Genomic DNA, 17,388 nt, shown 5'->3' with positions numbered 1-17,388 from the left:
AAGGGAAAAAAAATGTTCTCTAATAAAAAAAAAAAAAGAGTAAAAAAAAAAAATCTCGCCCAAGTAATTAATACTTAAGCCTTGCCACGAACCTAGCCAGAGCACCGGGTGATAAAACACCCGTGTTCGAAAGCTTCCCATTTTTCAAGCAGTACATAAAGAGTCTCTCTATGGCCCACTCATTCAGGAAGAATGTCACAGCTCAAGAATGCTCATTCACACAAGCAGTGGGAGTTAGTGACTTATGCTTCCTAATTCGGGAGCAGTTGTCTCCTATGCAAAATGTGCGTCGGGAACAAACTATAAATATTGGAAGAGTTTTCCCCACAGCTTCCCATTCGTGCTGTTTTATCAAAAGATTCATGACGTCTGGATGAACTAGAGCTCTCTGCAGCACTTAGAATTGCCCTCAAACTGGCAGATTTAGTTTTGGTGTACTTGGGCCAAAGAATGTAGGGAGAGGAAATTTCTCCAAATGTTACACATTAAGAAAATATAAAGCCCCCCACGACTTGCTCCTTGGCCGTTTGTCAGAAGCCATTCCTTGTCCTGGGAGTGAAAGGAAAGAAAGTTCGACCGGCTTTTCTGCCTTAAATAACCGAGAAGGGTATGGTTTGGCTATAAGCTCCTAATAATCATGATAATTAAGATTTATACTTAAATAGTTCTTTAAGTCTCAAGAGTACTCATGTTAATTAATTATGCTTCCTGAAGCTCCTCACGAGTTGCCAGGGCCAATGCTATTATCCTTTCTTGAGGTATAGAACATTCCTTTGTCACAGGAAAAGTGAAGAGCTCCCCCTCACCCCCCATGCTGCAAAGCACATTAGTGGTTCAGCCGAAAATGAAACCCAGACATTTGGACCCCCAGTGTGTGGGGGCCCTGAGTTCTGCCTGCCATTTAGAAAAGGGAGAGGGAAGCATCCGGAAATCAGAAGGAGGGACTGCCATGAGTTAGACAACAGTGCTGACAAATCAAGGACAGTTGATTTGGAAAGAATGAATCTTTTGCGATTTCTTTATCATATGGAATTCGTTGAAATATTTTTCACAAACACACTAAACAGAGTCTGGGAACAGAATTGAGAGAGAAGTCTTTTTTTTTTTTTTTTTTTTTAAATAGGGCATTAGAGAGAGACTAAAAGCTGAAAGGAAGGAAGCCGCTGTGTCTTCTTCTGGCCTTCACCATCATTTTTATCTATGCAGCAGGTTGGAAAGGGAACCCTCCTGCCCTCCCACAGGTTTTCTTTATCCCTTAACTACAGAGTCTTACAGTTAAAAAGTCATGGAGTTTTACTCACGAGGACTTACGCAGGGTCCTAAGATTTACTCACGAGCTGTAACAGCTTAGAATAGAGAAGCTCGAGTCTTCCCTTTCAAGGTATTTCGCACAGAGGTCAGAGGATGCTGAAGTGCTTTGGTCTGACACATTGGGGAGCAAGGACTTTATCATTGACGTTCAGAAGCCTGAATGCCCTAAGGTAATTTGGAGGTGCAGACAGCCCAGGTGCAATCTAGAGCTTTGTCAAAAGCGCGTGTGTGGCCGTATATGAAGTGTCCTGTTTGCACCGGGAGCATTTCAGACTGCCTCCTGTACCTGTTAGTCTCAGTCCCCAGATTGCCGACAACAGGCCCGAGGTCCAGAACAAAGCGCAAGTAAGTGTAGCACTTGCCAACGCTTGACACACTCTCCAGAAAACAGAATTGGAACATGAGACAAGCAACAATTTGTGCTTGGCAGTCACCTTCCTTGGGTTGGGGAGGAGCAGCTCCTTCCAGGCTGGAGCGAGCTGGGGGGTCATGTGCTGCTTGTTTGGAATGGAGTGGGGTTGACGGAGTTCCCGGGTTTTCAGATTTATTCCAGAAATTTCCATATTTTATTCCGGTGGTTTTCAACATGAAACTTTAGGGTTTGATGCTTAAATCTGAGATTTCTTGCTTGGTGAGTTACTGGGATGGTATTCAAGGAAGCACAGCTCTGCTCTCAGCCCCCTCACAGGCTCATTCTCTTTATCTTACGTTCATTCTCTTTTTGTTGGCTTTCCCTCTCATTGTCAGTGTTGGTCTCTCCTCGCCCACCTTTTTGTCCTGAATATCTCAAACAGGAGTTTCTACCTATAGCCTATAATGATATATAATGAGCATGTTTAAACTAAGTGGAAGGAACCAGTTAGAAATTAGACTTAAAAATGACGGGATATTTTCCCAATATGACCTTTGGCAGAGATCTGAAAAGGAAGGGGTGACCTTGTCTTGTATCTGCATTTAACATGACGTTAATAACTATCTTCTTCTTGGAGTATAACGCCATGGGAGGTTAGCTTGACCAAGAAATTGCTAGAAGCAAAATACTGTGTTCGATGAGCTGGGGTTAGCTGGAGTACTGTGACCCTTGTTTGTGCTAAACTCTAGGTCTATGTGTCTGCCCATGTGCCGGGCTTTCTAAATCTTTGTACGGAAGAGGTATTTCTTTATTGTAGTGAGCTGGCCCTCCTCAGACATTGTATAGTATGGTCAGGAGGGGCAAATATAAAACTCCTTATTGTCCTTCCCTCATTGTCTTCCTGTGAGTTTCATAATCTCACACTAAATTTGCGTCTTTCAGACCACGAAGGTCAAGTGACAATTCTTCTCATACCTATGCGAAAACGAAGTTAGGAAAATGTAGTACTTTTCAGAAAAGCATAGATGTGATCTAATGGTTTTGCTGGTGAACTCGGTAGGAAAGGCATGCGCCAATAGGAATTGTAAGTCTGGAAAAAGACTAGTTTTCCAGATTATGGGCTAACCTATTTACTTTTGATCCCATCCCAAATCCTTTTTCTATACCTGGCACTGGCTGCATTGAACTGATCTGACATTCTGGATGTTCCCTGGGGGTCTTGTGTGAGTAATGTGTTTAGGTGTTCCCTTTCTGTGACGAGGTCTATTACACCTGTACATCAGTCCTCCCAGTGTGTGGTTTAGATAAATCTGGCTCTGGATCCTCAGCCTTTTTAATTCTTTATGGGATTGCATGTGTAAAGGCAGGAGGTGACTGTGTGGGAGGTCCCTCAGGGCCTGAGGACAAATCAAGGTGACCGACTAGTCCTAGTTTTCACACTTAAAGTCCTGTGTCTGGGGAAAGCCCTTGTTTCTGGACACGCTGCAAGGATTTGCCTGGGACTATCCCAGTTTTGGGACTTCAAGCTCACTATCTCCAGAATGCCCTGGGTCCCAGGCAGCCAACCTAGTACAAACGAAGGTCTGTATACTTATATCCAGATACTTAAAAAATATGAATCAAGTTAATGAATTGTTTAATAAAATAGCTTCTGTCTTCCTACTTTGGCATGTATATGTGTAGAATGACCTGGAAGCCTGGGTTCGAGGGTCTGATTCTTGTGGATTCTTGGAGTTCCATGCTGGAACCTAGCAGTTTGGGTAGAGCCGGTTCCCAGCCATTGCCCCTGCCCTGTGCCTCCCACTATACGACGAGAGGTCTATGAGAGGCAGTGAGCAGGCTCGTGGATGTGACAGCTCACCTGCCCTTGCTCAACCCTTCCCCCTCCCATGGGTCTTGGGTCAGAAGGTGCTCATCCTGGTGGCCATCTGTGGGCTGACAGATGAAGGGAAAAGGCTAGCTAATCCTAGGAAGTGTGTCTGCGGGGAGTTCGGGGAAGGAGATGTGAGTCCTGGTCCTGGGTCCTGGACTGAGGTCTAGAAGTAGAGTGTGAACTCTGGTGGGCAGGTATAATTACAGAAGCTGGCTTCTATATTGAGGGCACAGTGAGGAGGGGACCAGAGGGGGATCTTGTAAAGGAATGCATTAGTGAGCTGCTCTTGACTTGTGAGCAGTTCTTGACTTAGTGAGCAGTTCAACGATTTGCTCACTTGGGGGTACAGTTCCTTTCCTTCAGTGAGGGTAAGAAATCCTTACAGAGATAGGACACCCACTCAGTCCAGGGACTCTGCAAAGGGAAAGGATTTCAGCAGGTGGGTGGTTGCCCTGCATATGACGTCACCAGGGCTGCCACTGGGATTTCATGCTGCTTTATCCACTGAATTATCTTTCAGACTGCAAGACAGCCTTCAAGGCCCTTTTCCACTGCAAATAATTCTGATAACACATACTAACATATAATACCTCAAGACTACCTTGAAATGGTGTCCGAGATAATAAAAGTCAAAATACTATTGAAATATACTAGAATCGATGACTTTGCATGAATTGATATGGGGCCATCTCCTGTGGTGGCACAGGTTGTGCACTGCACAATTTCAGGTGGTGTCATTCACATAGACTACAGCCTGAATAGAGTCCCATGCAGCATGGAATACTCAGCAGTTTGAAGCTTCCCTGAATCGACGTATACAACCATCTACTTAATGTTCCCCTGTTGAAACAGATATTCTGTTAGTTGAACTGTGTTAAAATTCTGATTTGAACATTAAGGCCATGTTTACTTGGTTCTTTATTTAGACTACCCTTATTACTTACTAGGGAATACATGAACAGAAAATTGGGTCTAGTTTTCCTTTATCTTAAATAATATTTTTCTGCTGAAGGGGTTAGAAGTGAAATGAGAGCTAAATAAGCTTTACGGTTTACAAGTAAGTAAGTGGAGACTAAAAGCATAGGAAGTAGCTTTGGAAATTTATTTTGTAATCGCACAAATGTTACATCGAATTTTAATTTTATTTCCAAGTAGGCTTTCATATAGAGACCCAGTTAGTTCTGACTGGAGAGTAAATAGCAAATGGTTTTGTCACCAGTTCTTTCCGATGATGGTTAAAAAAAAAAATTAAAAAACAATTTTGCAAATTTTCATGGGAATGTTTTAAAACAGAATATTCTGATCATCTTGGTGACTAAAGAATCCTTCCCAACCCCCAGATTAAGTGGGTATACTTTTGCATTTGTCTCTGACATAACATTTATGTGTAATCTCTTATACATAAATCATTTCAATAGAGAGAGCACATTTATCTTTCTGTGTTGTATTAAGGTGAAGAAAGGGTTTGTTGATTCAACCTTGGCAACCCCCATCTGACCGCCAAGTGGGGCGCAAGATTGTGCATTAGGTATCATTATTTGGGTTGGTTAATAATGTGTTTGTGAAAGCAAGTAGACCTGCTGAAATATACTTTGAAAGTGATACCCAAGCCATCAGAGGTTTTATCTTCTGTTGTTTAAAGTGACATGAAGATAATCTGTCTCTGTAATAAAAAAAGTACCAGGATTGCCATTAAAATGGCCAACTGTATGCTAGAAACGGTTATAACGCATTGATTGCTAGAGTTTTCCCAGCTATAAAGTGGTTTTGCAATTTCTCTTCATTTACTTCTTTTCTTTTGAAGGGATGGAGGTTTTGGGACTGGGGAGGGAAAGAGTTCACATGAAGCAAACCAAGAATTTCAGGTTTCATATATCTGTCCTATGAAACAGCCTATAAACCTATAAAACCTTCAATATCTATTTAGCTCATTTTAGTGGGGATACTTAGTATTAACTCTGAATGCATACTTACAAATCTTTGTTTTGCCTTTTAGGTGCCAACCCAAATTACCCTGATGTAATTTATGAAGGTAGCTATCATGTTGTCTTTATTTTGTATTTTTTCAAAATGTTTGTCTAAAATGAAACAAATCAACTAAAAGAGGACTTTAAGCTCAGTTAAATATACGCTTTAAGCATTACACAGACTACAATAATATTTCAAAAATCATTCAATATTGATGGCTGCTTTCCCTTGATATTTACAGTGCTTGTAAATAGCGTTTTCTCTCTCATGTATTGTTCTTGGAAGTAGTAAATCCATTCCACTGTAACCGACATTTTGTTTCTATAATTGGGTACTAATTACCTGTTTAAAAGCCATGACTACCAAGAAAAGGGAGGTGTATCAGTTTCTGGCTTTGACAGTAAACCCAATTCAAAATTATATTTCTTGTATAATAAGGAAGTTTGGCGCACAGACAGGAACCTCAAAAGTAGGGCATGCTTTTAGCTTTGGTTAACCCAGAGCTCTACCATGTCATCCGGCACCCAAGTTTTTCATCTCTATACCCTGTGTGCTCTGCAACCACTTCCCCGAAGGCTGACTCCCCTCATGGTAGTAAGATGATGCTGACAGAGGGGGCGCTGTCACTCACATTGTTGGGAGAAATGGAAGAGCTTCTGGAAGTGTTCCAAAGGGAAGGGAACTGTCCCAGAGATCTCCATCAGCCCTCCCTGAATCCGATTCAAGACCCATTGGGTCATGGTCCATTCTTGCCTCCATTTTGATAAGAGGGACAATTAACCCTTAACTAACTAGAACCAGCCCTGGAGTTTAAGTCTTCCTCAGAGAATATCATTGAACCCTTTGAAAAAGATGGGGTTCTATTAGGAATGTGGAAAGGGAAAAACCAGAAGGTGGACTACATTAGCTTTTAACTGGAACTCTCATCTGTGCTTTGCTATTTTAATGGAATTCCAGGGATGTGGGTGAAAATCCGTCTTTAACAGATTCCCAAACTCCCTTCATGGCCAGGAAGCCTCTGTTTAGGGAAGTGACAGCCTCAATTTCAAGACTTGGCTCAAAATTTAAGACTGATTAAAAGTTAGTTTGATTAAAATGTGACAAGTATAACTTATTCTATTAAATATTCCATTCTTTAACTTGATGTACCTGTGGACATTTTATTTTTTTATAAAAAGATTCTATATTTGTATGTTTGGTATATGTATGTGTATTTAACTTGAGCTAATTTTAACGGAGGATTATATTGTCTTTACCTGTTTTATGCATGTTAAACTATATTTCCTTCAAATTGTGTTATGGATGATTTTGTGCATGTGATTTATGTATTTTTGTTTTTATTTGTCCCAATATGGCTTAAAAAAAAGTATCTCAAATTATGTCACTAGAGAGGTATGTTTGAATTGTGATTTTACATCTTAAAATTATGTTTTGGACTCTTTTCTAGTAACCTCAAGATTTTAAAAAGGCCATTTTCCCATTGGCCTCAGATCCCACTTCGGATCTCTGGGCCAAATATGATACTAAACTATCAATACTTTAATGATTTAATTTTACATATGTGGCTCATTAGCATATGAAGAGGTAAAAAATTAGCAAATGGATGATATTTCTTAGTGTTTAGTTGAAACCAATATTCTAGTATATTTAAAATGAAAATGGTGACAATGTAGTTTCAAAGTTAAGGATAAAACAGCAAACAGAAAATGGATGCTTTTTCCGTTACTGTTTATTCACATGGAAAGGAGCACTCTGCTAACACAAATATAGCTTAAATTTGTTGCCCCGAAGCCAGCCTGATAGTCCTATTGAGGGAAGTTCAATTGGGGCTGACTTAATGAAGTGTTGTGTTCAGGATGGAAATCTCATTCCTCATATCTATTGAGAAGAAAAGTACCAAACATTTATAAACATTGTCTGCAATAAGTTCATCAAAAATTTTCTATGGCTTTTTAATATGCAATATTACTAACAAAAACATTCACTACCCCCCCCCCAATCATTTATGTCCAACCTGATCCATATAGATGAAAATCCATTCAGAAGATGGCGGTGACATTTGAGATGTGCTTGGGAGCGTGTATGCCCACAATTCTACATACTGTGTTGGTGTAGCTCCCTCTGTATTAATTCAGAGACTGAAATGTTGGCAATTCAGACCTTTTCAAAAAAGTTCACATGGGCACCCAAGTTTAGGCTCTGCCACCTTCCTTCCCGCCGGTTGACCTTAAACTAGTCATTGACTTTGCTCAGATGACGTTCTTCAGCTATAAAACTGGCAGAGTCCTAATCTGAAGGCCCTTCCAGGTCTAGAAATGTATGACTCTTACAGAATAAATTTCATTTCATATTTATATTAAAGACTTCATTAAAAAAAAAAAAAGATATATTCTTACCTACCAAGAGAAACCTGATTCAGAATTTGTCCTCCAAACCAGTGATGGAAAGATCTGGGTTGCCTAACATTTGAGCATCACACAATCCCAGCACTACGATGGCTCTCACCCACAAACTGGGTCCTGTTCCTCCGCAGTCAGACTGTCGGGGGCTTGGAATCTTGGTGATTTGTGTCGCTTCGTGGTTCTGGGTCATACTGCATCCTCGTGCTGGTTCGTAGCCTGGTGACAACTTCATGGTTCCTTCTCTTTCCCATTTCTCCCATTTAAGATTATGGGACTGCAGCAAATGACATTGGGGACACCACGAACAGAAGTAACGAAATCCCTTCCACAGATGTTGCTGACAAAAGCGGTCGGGAACATCTCTCGGTGAGTGGGACAAAGAGTTGTTTCCTAGGTGGGCTCTGAACGCCGTGGGAGCTTAAATGTTGGGGGAGCGGAACTGCTTCGGCGTGTGTCTTTCAACACATTTTTACTGTTCAGGTGTGAATAGGGCATTGACATTTGGAAGACTTCACAGAAAGGTTCAAGAGAAGGGATAAAGGTGCCAGGTAGCCTCTGACTTACTTGCTTCCCCTTTTATGCGCCCCTTTTAGTCGTTCTTATTTTCATCGCCTGTCCTTGTAAAGATTATCACTAGAAGAGCCGTGTCTCATTTGGGCGTTATTCTCGTCTTCGGCACCGTCACACCTGTCTCGTTCAGGATTTTAATAAGAGTCTCATTGCCCACTAAATTTAAGGGATCCCATAGGTTCTGGGAGGGACTGGCAGTGGGAAGACAGACTATGAAGGAATAGCAGGTCTGTCCTTCAGAACTTTCTATGTTGGTCAGAGCCGTGAGATGTAAATGGATACGAGCCCCTGTGGCACAGGTAGAGAAGCAGTGGGATGGGAGCGCCGAACACAGAGGGGCATGTGGCCCGGCTCCTTCCTGCTGGGAGAGCCAGAGGCATCTTGGTGGGGCCAGGGGCATTTTCCAGCAGGGTGGAATGGCCGGTTTTCACACCGAGAGGAAACAAAGGGAAGAGTATTTTGGGTGTGCACACACAAGCCCACAGGCTGGAAAACAGTTTGGATGGGAAGGTAAAGGGTGTGAAGGGGGCCAGTCAGAGGCGCGGCTGGAGAGGTGGTTGTGCCAGGTCATGGGGTTTTGAAACACGGTGCCAGGCGTTAGATTTATCATGCAGGGAGAAGCCACTGAAGGGGATGTGCTTGAACCCCAGGACTCTGGCAGGGTTGGTGTGTCAGCTGCTCAGCTCAGACACCAGCAGCGTCCCTCGTTCTTCTCCTCACTGTCACATGCACCCAGTCCCCTGCGCTGTGACGTCTGCCACCTGATAAACCCATCCACATCTCCCCACCTCTGCTGCCACGGACACAGCCTAACCCGAGGGTTGGCAAGCCATGGCCCGCGGGCCCAGTCCGCTTACCCCCTGTGTTTGTGCCATATGCAGGCTGAGATGAGTTTTTACATTTTTAAGTGGTTTGGGGGGGGAAAAAAAGGAAAAGGAGAATGATATTTCATGACACGTGCAAATCTTATGCCATTCAAATGTCAGTGTCCATAAAAAATAAAGTTTTATCGGAACGTGGTCGTGCCTGTTTACATATTGTCTGTGGCTACTTTTTGCTACAGTGCTGCAGCACTGGAGTAGCTGCAGCAAAGACTGTATGGCCGGCAAAGCCGGAAGTATTTAGTATCTGGCCCTTCACACAGGAAGTTTACCACAGTGCTTGTTCCTGGATGACCTCTGCAGCCTCTACCTGTCCCTCCTCTCCCATGTTGTGATCTCCTGGCCTTTCTCCATATAGCAGCCTGAGTGACCTTTGAAAAACACAATTCAGATCACTTTTATTGTCATTCTCAGAGTCTTTACAATGCGAGTGTAAGAGAACTTTCATTACAAAAGCCCAGCTCCTCATGGTGGCAAAAAGGCCCCACATATCTTGCCCTTGTCTGCGTCTCTGCCTTCATCTTGCACCCTGCCCTCACGTGTGCCACCTGTCCTTCTTCATGTTCTCTTGTATGCCCTGGACTTACTCTTGTCTCACAGCCTTTATGTTTGCTGTTCCCTCGAAAGGCATGCACTTCCCAGTGGTCATCACATGTCTTTAGCCACCAGGCAGCCATGATCATGTTCCATTTTCTTCTGAGCAGTTATTATGGTCTGTAATTTCCTTGCTTCTTTATTGTTTACTTGTGTGTCTTTTTTCCTTCCCTAGATTCTTTTTAGAGAGAGAGCATCTGCACTTGGGTAGTGGGGAGGGGCAGAGGAAGAGAGAGAATCTCCAGCAGGTTCCACGCTCAGCACAGAGCCTGAGGTGGCGCTCGATCTCACAACCCTGAAATCATGACCTGAACCAAAATCAGGAGTCAGATGCTTAACCAACTGAGCCACCCAGACCCTTCTCCTTCCGTAGATTCTTTAGTGAGTTTCCAAGTCTAGGCAACCCGGTCAGTGTTTTTCAGAGCTGTATCCCATCATCCCTTGAATAATGTGTGGCACCTAAGGGATCATAAAAATTAGAGACTAATTAGGGTGATGGTGAACGTTCCAGAGTGGGTTGCAGGACAGAGAGATTGGAAGTAGTGTGATTAGTTAGGGGTCTGGAGCAGTCATAAAGAGATGTGATTTATCTTTAAACCAGCGCCCTGGTGGTCGGAATGGGAGGCTCATAACAGATGTAGTTCAGCTGCAACTCAAATATGCATATCCAGTACCTGGAGACACACACACATACACACACACGTATTTCCATAGCTAACGGTATGCATTGCATTGAAACAGCAAGGACAAATGCCAGGGAAAATCAGCTGCAGAATGTTTTCTGCTTCCTTCCCTGTGCAGTTGTTTCAGCTTATTCTCATACCAAAGCACTTAGTGTTTTCTGGTTTGAGAAAGTTGTTTGTGTATGAAAGGAATCCAAGGAGCATGTGTTAAGCCCACAGGTGTGTACCTATCCCAGTTACTAAAAATTACATGCCAACTTCACTTTTCTCTTTTGAGACCAAATGATAAATTTGAGTCCCTGTATGGCATATCTCAGGGATATTTGGACTGTCTGCAGTAGGGCCGCTGGAAGGTGAGATCAATGAAAATTAATCTTTGTTGAAAGTTCCACCTGAGGTCCCTGGAAATCTGCATGACAGGTGCAAGGTAATGCTTTGTAGAATTTAAAGAAAATGTAAAGCTGTAAAGTCTGGATCAGATGTTTAATATATGAATAGTTCCTGATCACAGGGAGGATTGTTAAATTAGAAGGAGAGTGTCACAGTCAGGGAACTGACAGAAGAGTTAAAGGTTTTATCAGAGCATTTGGAAGACAGTCTCAAATGCTCTCCATTCTGGTCCAGTAAGTAATCCTCATGAACCTTCCTGGATTTTTCAAGTGGGGCAGATCCTTGTTCTATGTAGAGAGATAGCCTCAGATTAAAAACTACTAACCAACCAATCAACTAACCATCCATATAACTGATCAAACAGCCGATCAGCCAACCAACCAACCAGTCAACTAACCAAATGACCAACCAACTAACCAAACAACCCGTCAACTAAACAATCCACCAGCTAATCAAATAGCTAACCAGTCAACAAGCTAACCAGCCAACCAAGCCAACCAGTCAAGCAAACAAATGAACAAATACATTCACCCCTGCTTGTCTCTCACATAAAGACCACCCCACCCCAAACATGCACAGTACATGGGACTATAATTATCAAACAATTCATTGTTGAGGAAACAATTCTTCTCATTGTGTTTGGAGTCTTTGTTGATCAAGGGATATTTTATATACAGAACTGCTTGCATAGGTTTAAATATTTGCTAGCAGATCATTAGCTGCTCCCTAGTGGTGGAACCCTTTCCCATTTTCCAGGTTGACTTAAACACTTTATAAATAGAGAAGTCAGGGAAGGTGTGATCTTCATGTACAAATGAGGACTGGAGGCTTGCAGAAGTGAAGCATCTGTTAGCTCTCCCAGCTCGTAAACGCAAGGTGTCCTGTGAGCATAAGGACCAAGTCTTCTGAATGCCAATCAAGTACTTTCTCAAGTGGGTCAGAGGCTGTTTCTGGTCCTACAGAGAGGTTGTGGGGCTCAGGGCAAGTCCCCTAAACTCTCTCCATCCCTGTTTCCTTATCTATGAAATAGGGATTGAACTTCTTTATTCAATTTTTCTCCTTCTATCAGTACAAGTCTGGAATTTAATAAGATCGAGAAACCGAGAGCTAAAATACTATGATCTCTTTTCCATGCAAATGTTAGTTAGAAATAAAGATGAGAAAATAAAACAAAACAAAAAAACCCAAATCATTAGGTACGTTTGAGGGCAATGGTCTTAGCTACAACAAATTGTTCTATAATTAACCTTTTAGGAATCACAAGCACTCTACATAGGCCACAGAGAGAGGGTTAAGTCTGCATTCAGACTTTGGCGGAGGGGTCCTATGGGAGAGCCACTCACAACTGCAAGCCAAGGGGAGGATTCTCACAGCTTGGCGCCCCTCTGGCCAAGGGCGTGGCATATGCCCTTTACCGGGTTTTGCACCTTCTTTAAAGCTGTCCTGTCCCCAGTGGACATCAGAGAAGATATCGCAGGAAGATTAGCCGTGCATTTTTACTATCCTGCCTTCCCTCTCAGCCATGGGTTTTGAGGAAGTAGTATAAAGGCTAAATCATGGAAAAGCCCCAGGTTTTGTACTTAGAGACTTCAGTCGAATCCCAAGCTCAAAAGCTGTGATCTTGGGTTGCTTATTTAATTTTTTATAAATCTCAGTTTTACCATCCTCATAGCCAACATTAACTTATTATCTATTGTAGGAGACTCTGTTACAAACCTGTTATCTCACTAAGTGATTAAATAATCTGCAAGGTAGAATGATTATATTCCTTGCTTCACACATGAGGCATGTGGGATGCTGAGAGATGGAGTGATTCTGAGGTCAGGCACCTAAGAAGTGGTAAATCTAAATTCCAAACTCATGAGGAGCTCACGTTCTTAATCTCTGCCCTGGACTGCCTCTCATTCTGAGATGGGTACATCAGTCAGCATAAGTTATGCTGCAGTAACAAAAATCCCCAAGTCTTAGCAGCTTTAAATGACAAAGTTTTATTTCTTTCTTCATTATTTGTGTTGACTGGGAATCTGTCAGCCTTGTTCTCACTCTAACTGAGACTAGGTTGAAAGGCAGCCACTTTTGGAAAGTTAGCATTTATGAAGACCCAGAGAAAGAAGTATGAGAGCAGCGTTCTCAACCTTGGAGCTATTGGCATCATTATTATGGATGAATAACTTCTTGTTGTGGGAGGGGGGCTGTTAGTGTTGTAGGATGTTTAGCAGCATCCCTGGCCTTGGCCCATTAGATGCACTAGCACCCTCCTCCAGTTGTGACAACCCGAAATTGACAGATGTCCCCTGGGTATAACGTTATCCCTGGGTGTGAATAACTGCCTCAGTCTAAGATCTCACGTAGCAGTGAAATACTCCGTTGTCAGGGAGACAAGTCTCACCTCATTGGCCAGAACTGGTCACATGCACCCATCTTACCACAAGGAAGCCAGGAAGTGAATCTTACAAAGAGAAACACGGGGAGAAATAGAAATGTTTGGTAAACAGCATTAATAATTACCACAGATGGGAATAATAATATCTGTCTTAAGGATTATTATGAAGATGAAATGAAACAAAAAGAAGCTTACGCGTCTAATTAAGTGTGGACATCTTAAACAGTTTAGCAGTCTGCAAACTATACCCATCTGTTTTTGTAAATAAAGTTTTATTGGCACCCAGTCATGCCCATTTGCTTATACATACTGTCTATGGCTGCTTTCACTCTACACCAGTAGAGTTGAGAGGTTGTGAAAGACATTGTATGGCTCCCAAAGCCTGAAGTATTTACTGTCTAACCCTGTTTACTGTTTGCCACCTCCTGGTTTCCAGAGTCACACTTTTCTTGGGAGCAAGACCTTGGAGTGAGCAGCAGGAATGGAAGGAGATGCATTGTCCCACTTCCATCTTTGTTTCTGGAATGTTACTATGTACTTCATCAGCATTACACACTTGTGCTTCTGTGATCTCGCTCAGGGGTGTGGCAGGATTCACGTGGATCTGCAGCTACCCTCTCTACTTATATCATCCACATGTTGCGATTACATTTTTAAGCTTTAAAAAACTTTGTGTTGACCTCTTTCATACATACACATATGTGTACCCATCATGAGTCTGCAACCCCATGAACTTTCACAAGTGAACTCACCCACAGGTACCTCTCCTTCTCCCTTCCAGGTTTACTCCAGCTCCACGGGACTCTGATTTCTAAGAGCATCCATAGCCAACTTTAAAAAAAAAAAAATCTTTTTATTACAGACAGCTTTCTAAATGCCCAACGGTAGAGAGCATAGCAAAATGAACTCCCTTTATATCTTTCATCAGCTTCAGAAATAATCAGTATTTTATTATTCAGATTTTGTATATTCTGTCTCTTCTCTCCGGGTGGGTAGGTATGAGGCTAGATACATGGGGAGAGAGTAATATATCTTTGTGTCTAATTTTTTATAAGCTTCTAGCTTATGTGTTCTCGTTTGTAAAGCAAGGATAATATTCAGACTTATGATATTTCATTGTAGAGTTGTTGGGGGGTAAATGAACAGATTGACACAAAGTTCCTAGCAGTGCAAGTGGTAAATATGAACCGTCATCCTTATCGTCGTCATCATCTGGTTGTAGGGAACTAAGGAGCAAGGTCATGACGACTCTCCTTCCTTTTCTTCCAGGTCTATGCTGTGGTGGTAATTGCGTCTGTGGTGGGATTTTGTCTGCTGGTGATGCTGTTTCTGCTGAAGTTGGCAAGACACTCCAAGTTTGGCATGAAAGGTAAGAAGGGTTGTGTTTATTTTACTTCTTATGTGGAATCATTTTTGGCTTCTGACTAATGCTAATTACCACTAAAGAAAGAAGCAGCTAGATTTACCATGACTAGGTTTTAAGACTGAAAAAAATAGCAACAAGGCTATGATACTACAAATCAAGGCAGAGCAAAAAAATGTTGATTACTCAGCAATACCCACTTTCCAAGGAGGACGGTTGTCTCAGAAGACACCGAACTGGTTTCCTGAGTCTCGAGTGACTAATAATGATATAGGTGAAGAGTGCCTGGGTTTCCCTTTGGCTTCAGAAAGGCAGGTGAGGCGTGATGGCAATAGGTCAGTTAGGGACACAGGTGTTTTGTGCAGAAGGGTCCTTTCTGCTGTGCAGGTGCCTTCCAGACCCTTCCATGGTAGCTTTTCTAGTTGCTATTGCTTTTAGAATAAGATTCTCATCTTCTGAGATTTGAACTGTGTTGGGAAGTGAAATCAGAACACTGGCTATACATTGAAGCTTTGTGAGTGTGTGTGTGTGTGCACGCGTGTATGCGCATGCATTAACGGAAAGACTCCCAATTAAAAATTGATGGCCATGTTGCCCAAGAATAGACCAGGGGTCTCTTTCAGAGGACTGAAAATTCATTTTAGGGGAGAAAACTTGTTTAAATGTTGTTACATAAATAGCCAAGAGTCTCAGTGATTGAAAAGAATTTGCTCTGAAGTTTAAGCGTTATGTATTGACCAAGAAGCTATTGTTGAATTTTGTGTGGTCTCTTACAAATAGCCACTAGTTTGGGAAAGCCACAAAGAAGGGTTAGTGATGGCTTTGCTGTGTTGGAGACAAAGTGGTGGGTTTTCTTGATCTGTCTGGTTCATCACAATCACTACTCACGTCGCCTACTCTCTTGGAAGGGATGTTTATGGAGCGATATGCTGTCCAGTGTACACTGGGCCCTGGGGTGGAGAGGATCTATTTCTGACATTCTTCTCCTCTCCCTCTGTGGGTGCCCATGGTCGAAATCCCTAAACCTGAAATGAACAGGGAGGCATAGTGGTAAATTGGGTCTTGAATGGCCCCCAGATCGGCTTCTGACTTTCTCTTGACCTGCCAATTCTTGACATTTCTTTTGGTGGAATAAAGCTCTCTCATTCTCCAATTATAAATAAGGCCTGGAGGAGAGAATATACTACAGTGATTTTACTTAGTCCTACTACGATGCTGCTTTACATCAGCAGCTCCTGGAAGGCTTGTGAAAACACAGGTTTCTGGCCCCACCCAGAGAGTTGCTGATTTAAAAGGTCTGAGTGGGTCTAATACTTGGCATTTCTAACAGTTTCCAAGCGATGCCCATACTACCGTGTCCCAAGTGTTCCTGGAGAATCAGCATTCTATGGGATCAACGTGGGCGAGCACCTTCTGAGTGACAAGATTGGGGAGGGGGGGGGCGGGTGTCGCTTCGAAGACCTTTCTGGGCCTTGGTCTGGGCGAGGCTACTGTTCTCGGCATGTCAGCCACCCACCATGGCATTTCGTTTTCCTCATTCTGATCAAGTACATTCTTTCCTCAGAGGCACTTGGAGTGGAAGTCCCCGAGCAGGGATTTTACTGGAGAGAGCCAGAGGGTTTCGTTTGAGACCTTCCTGAGGGTTTAGTTTGAGACCTTTCATCGCATGGGCTCTTCAGAGAGAACAATCTGTCTAGGTTCTCCTGGGAGCTGCACAGAAGCTTCCGGAACCCCAGCAGCAATATTTAGGAGCCACCCCCAACCCAGCTTTGTGTTAGGAAAACAACCTACAGAATGGTCTGTAAGTGTTCACATGGTCTGTTCGGCACAGGGAGAGAGGGAATAGAAGGTAGACATTTGTTTCAAGGAAGATTGTATTTCCTATAGAGACTCCCACACGAAGACTGAAGCAGATTTTTATGTGGATAATTTGGGATGATTACTGCGAAAGCACCTACATTTCCCGAACGTGTATAAACCTAAGGGGATCCTTAATGAATTGTAGGAAAGAGTTTGCTGAACCTTGTCCCAAAGCCAGTAAATGACTTCCTTCAGGCAGTAGCTACCTTATCGTATGTTTCAGTCCCTTATTTCCAAACATAAATAAAGTTGTTTTGAAAAAAAATCATCTCAGAGACTCCCGGTCTTGTTTAGAATAGCCCCTTTTTCTGTTTTCCGTGTCGTGGTTTGAACACATCGGGCTTGAGCTGAGGTTACAGTTTTACCTGTCAGATGCTGAGTTGATGATTTGGGGTGGGGGGTGGGGGTCTGGAAGACAAGATGAGGGCAAGTGAAACTGAATAAATGGTGGTATTTAAACATTAATAGAAGTCATTGTACTTTACATGCTGTTAGTGCCAGGATCACTGCTGAAAAAGACGTATGTAAAAATAGTATCATGCCTCCTGAAATCGCCAGGAAACATGTGAGTGGTGATTTCTCAGTAACAACCATGGGAGATGTGCATGCATGGCCTTGGCCGGGAAATGTGCATAGCCTTGGCCGGGACCTATGGCTCCGTTCCGTGTGATGTGCAAATGCGCTATTCCAAATGTAATTCTTGCCTTCAGAAGCCCCTTCGGGAGATTCGACCTGCTTGCCTAGTCCCTTGTCCTGGA

The 17,388-nt window shown here is 42.8% G+C and overlaps 1 protein-coding gene across 5 annotated transcripts in view; it reads left to right on the top strand.

Moving 5' to 3' along the window:
* Window positions 1-17,388, top strand: part of NTRK2 (neurotrophic receptor tyrosine kinase 2) — a 324,463-nt gene that overhangs the window by 56,467 nt on the left and 250,608 nt on the right. For all 5 annotated transcript variants that reach the window (XM_046023046.1, XM_046023045.1, XM_046023047.1 and 2 more), the window contains exons 9-11: window positions 5,533-5,568; window positions 8,172-8,272; window positions 14,677-14,776. In XM_046023046.1, coding sequence (XP_045879002.1) covers window positions 5,533-5,568; window positions 8,172-8,272; window positions 14,677-14,776 — 237 coding nt within the window. The remainder of the gene's footprint in view (window positions 1-5,532; window positions 5,569-8,171; window positions 8,273-14,676; window positions 14,777-17,388) is intronic.

Source organism: Meles meles, chromosome 11 (genome assembly GCF_922984935.1).
Source record: "Meles meles chromosome 11, mMelMel3.1 paternal haplotype, whole genome shotgun sequence".
In the NCBI taxonomy this organism is placed as follows: Eukaryota; Metazoa; Chordata; class Mammalia; order Carnivora; family Mustelidae; genus Meles; species Meles meles.
This window is presented reverse-complemented; position numbering and strand designations above follow the sequence as displayed.